At 36.1% G+C, this 6,915-nt stretch overlaps 1 protein-coding gene across 1 annotated transcript in view; it reads left to right on the forward strand.

Annotated features, from left to right (window-relative positions):
* The window catches only part of LOC107599367 (citrate synthase, mitochondrial-like), a 19,396-nt gene extending 16,431 nt beyond the window's left edge, over positions 1–2,965 (forward strand). Inside the window, exons 4-7 of the mRNA XM_016290942.1 lie at positions 1,137–1,266; positions 1,362–1,463; positions 1,591–1,800; positions 2,324–2,965. Coding sequence (XP_016146428.1) covers positions 1,137–1,266; positions 1,362–1,463; positions 1,591–1,800; positions 2,324–2,494 — 613 coding nt within the window. The 3' untranslated portion in view covers positions 2,495–2,965. The remainder of the gene's footprint in view (positions 1–1,136; positions 1,267–1,361; positions 1,464–1,590; positions 1,801–2,323) is intronic.
* The last annotated feature ends 3,950 nt before the right edge of the window (positions 2,966–6,915 follow it).

Here is a 6,915-nt window from a genome sequence, read left to right on the forward strand (position 1 = left end):
CTATTTAAACTTATCTGACCACCACACAGAATATGAAGAATATCAAAAACTTTAGGAGTCAGCTGTCCACGAAAGTCCTTAAGGTAGCAGCATGATAACACTCTCAATCAATTGAATGAATGACTCAATACTCACTCATTAAGTGACTTACCGTCACTTACTGGTCGTTTAGTTGAGAAGTTTGTTGAAAAGTGTGCATTTTCCCCCTCAACATTTCTTATTTGTATACTCATAAATGCATTTAAAACATTAATCTCATAACATTATTTATTGCAGTTGTAATTACTGTTATTTGCAGTGTAAATAATTTAATCTGACTGGTAGCAGCCCTATAGTGTATATTGAATTTATTGATAAATTGTAATAATTTGACAGGTAAGATGATGCATACATCTAAAAAGGTTAAAAATAGGCCTTTGTAAAGGTAAATATGCAGATTTAAGTATGTAAAAGCTGATAGAACACTGATGAAAATATTGCTTCAGAATAAATTGTTTACTCCACCAAAAATCTCAGTGATGCAGTTATTTTGCAGGGATATTTTGTATGGAATATTGTCTGCTGACATGAAAAGTTCACTGTATATCGTAGTAATAAATACCATTTATTACAGCATTGATATTTTGTTTTCTTTTTAATTTATACACATTAAATATTACATATGTATGTAATAAAATGTGTATTTCCATTACAGGTTTAGGTCTTAAATATCATAAAAGGTGGTCTTAAAAAGTCTTAAATTTAACTTGTTCAACTCTGCAGAAACCCTGTATATATGTTGTCAAATTTACCAGTTACCAAAGTTACCAGCACATTAATTCTCTCATGATGGTTAATGGTGCTAAACTTTCACACATTATACAGTTTAATTTTGAAAAATGATTGTATGGTTTATTGATGTCTTTCAGTTTCCCTTTGATCAGTGACTGTAGACTGCACATTTTGTTCAGTCAGCAAGAAACCATTCAACATGCTAGTGTACATCTTTTGTTAGGAAAGAAAGGGGAAGAGGAATGACTGTTTTCGATAAGGGAATCAAGTCTGCCCTCTTGCGGTTATGTTTGTTTACCAGTCTGACCTAGTTCAGTGCCCTATGACCGTAACCTTAACCTCTTTTGTGCTTTTTTCCATTTCAGTGACCATGAGGGTGGAAATGTCAGCGCACACACTAGTCATCTGGTAGGCAGTGCGCTGTCCGACCCCTACCTCTCCTTTAGCGCTGCTATGAATGGTCTGGCCGGACCCCTGCACGGACTGGCCAATCAGGTTTGAGCCTTAATGTGCTTACTTACATACAGGACATATGGTTATAAAGTACTAACCAGCGTTGCATTTCTTTAATGTCTTCCTGTGTCCTATAGGAGGTGTTGGTATGGCTGACAGCCCTGCAGAAGGAGCTCGGTGGTGAGGTGTCCGATGAGAAAATGAGAGATTACATTTGGAACACTCTCAAATCAGGCAGAGTGAGTGCCTTTGCTATTTCCCAATTCAATAGGAAATGCATCAGCACAAAAACTCAATGCAGATTGATCAAAATATGATGGATGATTATCATTCACACTGTTTGTTCTCTCTCGTGTCATTGTTCAGGTGGTGCCAGGCTATGGCCACGCTGTACTGAGGAAGACAGATCCTCGCTATACCTGTCAGCGTGAGTTTGCCCTCAAGCACCTTCCCAATGACCCCATGTTCAAGCTGGTAGCTCAACTCTACAAGATCGTACCCAATGTGCTTCTGGAGCAGGGCAAGGCTAAGAACCCCTGGCCCAATGTAGATGCCCACAGCGGAGTCCTGTTGCAAGTAAGAAACCAGAAACTATCCAGTAATTCATGTAAATTTGTGATTTAAAAGGTGATTTACCCAATTTACTTTCTTCATAAATATACTTGGTCCTATTACACAGCTGTTTTAAATGCTAAACATTTTCCCAGCCAATTGACATAATGTGCTGGTTTAATGTCTTGTATAACTAAAAATGTGTGTGTGTATATGTATACATACATACATACACACACACACACACACACACACATACATATATATATATATATATATATATACACACACACACACACATGTGTGTATATGCGCAATAAAGATATTTTAAAAACTATTATAATATTAGTATTATAATTAGATTATTAATGAAGAATAATTTTATTTAAACCTATATTTAACCTTTTATGTAAACTGACCAAATATAAAAATATCCCATTGAATATATGGCCGAACTGAATAGTTAGTTACCTGTTCCTTTTTGTTTTATCTATTTTTCTGCTTGCTCAGTTGAAATTCATCATGTTTTTACTCTTGTGTTTTGCAGTATTATGGCATGACTGAGATGAACTATTACACTGTGTTGTTTGGCGTATCCCGGGCTTTGGGTGTCCTCTCCCAGCTGGTGTGGAGCAGAGCGCTCGGCTTCCCTCTGGAGCGTCCCAAGTCCATGAGCACGGACGGACTCATGGCTCTAGTTGGGGCCAAATCAGGCTAGAGAGGGAGAGACCATGCCAGCGAAGTGGGGACAGGAAGGGGAGGAACTTAAAATATTAGAAACAAGACCCTGGGCTAAGGGATTTAAAGAGACAGTACACTTTTAAATTTCATCTAAAAAAAGGCCTTTATTAATATAACATCAAGATTACACATGCTATTTACACTTTATTAGTCTTTCTTCCCCAAAATGCATATTTAAACTTTCACGAGAAATGTGTAGACGCATTACACAGTCATTGCTTGCGGTCACTCTTAAGTTTTCCCGTAGATTTTTCCGACCGCATGACGCAGCTATGGATGTAGCGAGGTGGTTTGATGAAGAAGGCTGTGTTATTGTCCAAGAACACAGCCAAGAGTGATACGTCTTTCCAGAAATCACCTCTCCCCTTTATTTAAACTAATAATGTTTATTAAATACTAGTTCAGAAGAGTTAGTTCGCCTAGTATGTAAATAAAGCCTTTATCCTCAGCTCTCATAACAATTATTTCAGTTTTAGCCTTGTATTTTTACTCTCCTGAGATCAGATGTTCACTTGAGCCTCTGTTTGTATGAGGAAATGAATTGTCAACACCCTGCTCTGAGCCTCTGATAATTTGACGAAATTTGACTAGGCGTCCCTCTAGCTAACATCACGTTTCTCCTCGTAAGAGCACTCCATGATGGCAATACGGTCCTCTCTCAATAGAATTGATTCTATGAGTTCAGTTCAACTTGGGAAGCTTGTATATTTGTTTAAATGGGTACTGCCCCTTTAAGTTACCTCTCATATTGCTCTCTGACTTCAACCAATCGTCTTCATTTTCCTGTCTGTTGTTTGGAAGCACATGTGGTGCCCTCTTTATTTGAAATGACCAGTCCTTCTGAATTTCATCAGTGGACATATTGGCTTTGATTTGTTAAAGATTTGTCATTCACACAAGTGAGTGTAGTCGCAGGTGATTCGTGTACCAACTTGAGAGCAAGTCGAATTTGTGGCGTTTATTTGTACGTTCATCCAAGAGCGCTCAAAATCTGCTACTTTTTACCCGTTTAGAGTTTGTCTTTTTTTCCCGTGTTTTGAAGAATGATGTCTTGTATAGAGAAAAGCTATCATTTTGTGTAGGTATACATAAGTTGTGGTTTTATTTATTCATGTAAATATAGCTTGAATGTATGAACTGCATATCAAAACACTGTCTCACCATCCCTGTTAGTCAAACCACGTGTCTATGATGACTCGCTTAACCCTTTATTTTAAGTATACTATACCTTTAATTTAATTTAACACATGACTTGTACATGACATGTACTGCTGTGATGCACACGGGTCCTGCTCTCTTGCACGCTTACTCTTGGTTTTTTATTTTTTTGATAATCTAGCAGCTACTTTAGCTAGTCAGTCCATAAGCACTCCATTAACTCTATGGCACTTTTCCCCCAATCATCATTTCCTTCTCATCTAATGGCGTGAGAATAATTGTCCAGTTTGCCGTGGCCTTTTCCAGTGTGACTGTTTTCATCATGATGTACATGATTGGTTATGCTCTGTCGGGTTAATTTAAATAAGGAGGAATGTGAATATGGAGATGATTGGTTGAAGTCGGATTGACCAGGGGAAATGGGGAGGGGAACAAGAGAATGGGAGAAATGAGTCTGGATTGTTTGGGGAAAAAGAAGCTTAGGCGAACAAAAAAGAAAATGGGAAAACTTGACAAAAAAGGAAAACCAATAAATGTTTTTAACAAACCCTCTGGACTTTATATTTTCTTCCTCTTTTATTTTTATTTTTTTTAACATAACCCTTCACTCAGTGACGGCTTATATGAACAAGATTATTCTGTTATCAATCCAATTCGGTCATGTTCTACTATTCAGCTGTCCATAATTCAAATGCCAATGTAAAGTTATTAACCCAAGCCAAATAAGATACACTTAAAAACAAAGTTTCTTTATTGGCATCTGCAGTTCCATGAAAAACCTTCATCCATGGAACCTTTTCAATGCACACAAAAGGTTCTTTAGATAAAAATGTTTTTAAGAACTGTTCGGTGAAAGCTTCTTTGTGGAACACAGAATGGTTCTATGTCATTGCTATGAAAACCTGTTTCATAGTGTAGTTGATATATTGCCTTCCAATTCATAATTGTCATGTATTTGGAATATACATTTATATTTGTACACATCCAAATTAAAGTAAATCTGGGTGCTACTTGTTTTAAATCAAACCATGTACCATATTTCAGTGCTAATTTTTTTTTTGCGAAGGCGCGTTGGGAATTAACAATGGAGCAGTGTTATTTTTAACTACAACTAAAAACATTCAAGTATTTTTCAGTGATTGTAATAAAAATTTGGGGGGGAAAAATACTAAATTGAAATACTAAAATTACATGCACTTAAGTAAAAGAATAAAGCTATATAGATGTAAAAGTTAAAATGGAGGGGGAAAAAAACGAATTCAAAAGGTTTAAAAAAAGCATCCAAAGAAATACATCACACTCACTGCCCTAGAATTTTTTTTTTTAAATATCTTTTATGTTCCACAGAAGAAAGTAATGCATACAGGTTGGGAAAGACATGTGGTGAGTAAATGTCAGAATTTTCATTTTTAGGTGAACTACTGTAAATGATGTGCACACAAACATGGTTATTGCTCAAATTATGTGCAGCATTGTCTCAATAAGATCTAAGCCTGGTCATTCTTTAACAAATCGATTTTAAATTCAGTTTTAATGGTGAATTTTGTTTAAAGATCTGCATGGAAACGATCTTCAGGTCAGGGCAGCTCTCATGCGGTTATAAATACATGACCCAGATACCACCACCTTCATCAGATTTCCTCAACCTCCACTGCTGGTTTCACTTTGTATTTTTTGTTCCCTGGTACTGCATCACTGTTAACGTTTTCACAAGTACCCGTGTATCTCCTCAACATAGGATTCAATCATAGAACTACCACTCTGAGGTAAGAAACCATGTGTACGTCAAGATCAAATACATCATAATTCAAAGCAGCAAATCGGCCTCCTAATGAATCTCAAGCAGTTCAAGTAAAACAGACACAAAATATTTGTTTGGAAAAATGTACAGATTCTCAAAAGAAATGCTTGTGCAAGATCATAACACTGACGACAGGCTTGAACAGACAGACCTTTGCTCTTATGAAGCACTGCTCATCTCTTTGGTTCTTATTCACAGTCCTTCAACCAAACATTCTGACTTGACAGACATCTAACAAGGTGTTTTTATGACAAACCCAGGAAATCTACTGACGGTGATGTTATTTCCACGGAAGACTCTTAGACAGGTGTTCGATACAGCACAAGTAAATTGCCAACCAACAGCTTGACAATTACATTATTTGAAGTCATTTATAAATGCCATGAACACTTACATAAGGCATTGAAATGGCTGGAAATAAAATCTCATAAAATAAATGTTGAAAAAAAAGAAACCGCTATGCTTGTATCTGATGCTTCGCCAGCTCATACTGTAGCTTTTCAAGAAGTCACAAAACACAAATACAGTAGTGTTTAAACATTAATGTAGCAACAAAACCGAAATGGCACAGTCTACATGAACAGGCACAAACTGGGATCACTATTAGGGAACAACAGGTTGAGTTCTTACATTTCTTTCCTTTGAATTTCTCCAAAGCCCTGAGTTTGCATGAATGCATCCAAAGCAAGCAAAAGCATGCTAAATATAATTCTTAATTGTTTTTTCATTACAATACACTACTTCTATTAACAAAAGATTTTTTTGTAGTCTATGAGGATAAATATTTAGGTGAGAGAAACATTTGAGGTCACTAACTGCATAATTCATTTTTATTATATTTACAGTTGTGTTTGGAGTCACAAACCCCCGACTTCTTGAGATGAATATTATAAATTCAGTGCAATGTGGAAATCAAGTAGGTCTGAATTTTCACTATATTAATATTTAGGTATATGAAGATTCGTTTTAGAAAGAATATTCTGGGTTTATCTGTGCCTTTTGCATGCCGTTGATTACCACACAAAATAATATTGACTTAAAACCATAAAAATCATCAACAGCTGCCCATTTGCAAGGGGAAAGTAAACAATGGTTGTGCTGTACATGTTTTATTGTTTGTTAATAAAATCTGAGGTACAAATCAAAACAATTTTGTGTGGTAATCAACAGCGTGCGACAGATTTCACCTCAAATATTCCTTTCAGTTTCAGTAATCAGTCAGATTTGGCCCCAATTATCTCGCAGCAAGACAAAACAGGTAAACCAGATGAAACCCTAGTGAAACGTCCAAGTGTCCGTTTTTTGAACTTCAACTTTCAAATCTTACCAGTCAGGGCTGCAATAATCAATTAATCTTCATTCACATTCAAAAAGCAAAAAAAAAAAAAAAAAAAAATGTTTTAAAGGAACAGAACCTCAGATGAACTAAAATCTTTTTC

The sequence above is a fragment of the Sinocyclocheilus grahami genome, unplaced genomic scaffold (genome assembly GCF_001515645.1).
Source record: "Sinocyclocheilus grahami isolate Dianchi unplaced genomic scaffold, SAMN03320097.WGS_v1.1 scaffold13.1, whole genome shotgun sequence".
NCBI lineage: Eukaryota > Metazoa > Chordata > Actinopteri > Cypriniformes > Cyprinidae > Sinocyclocheilus > Sinocyclocheilus grahami.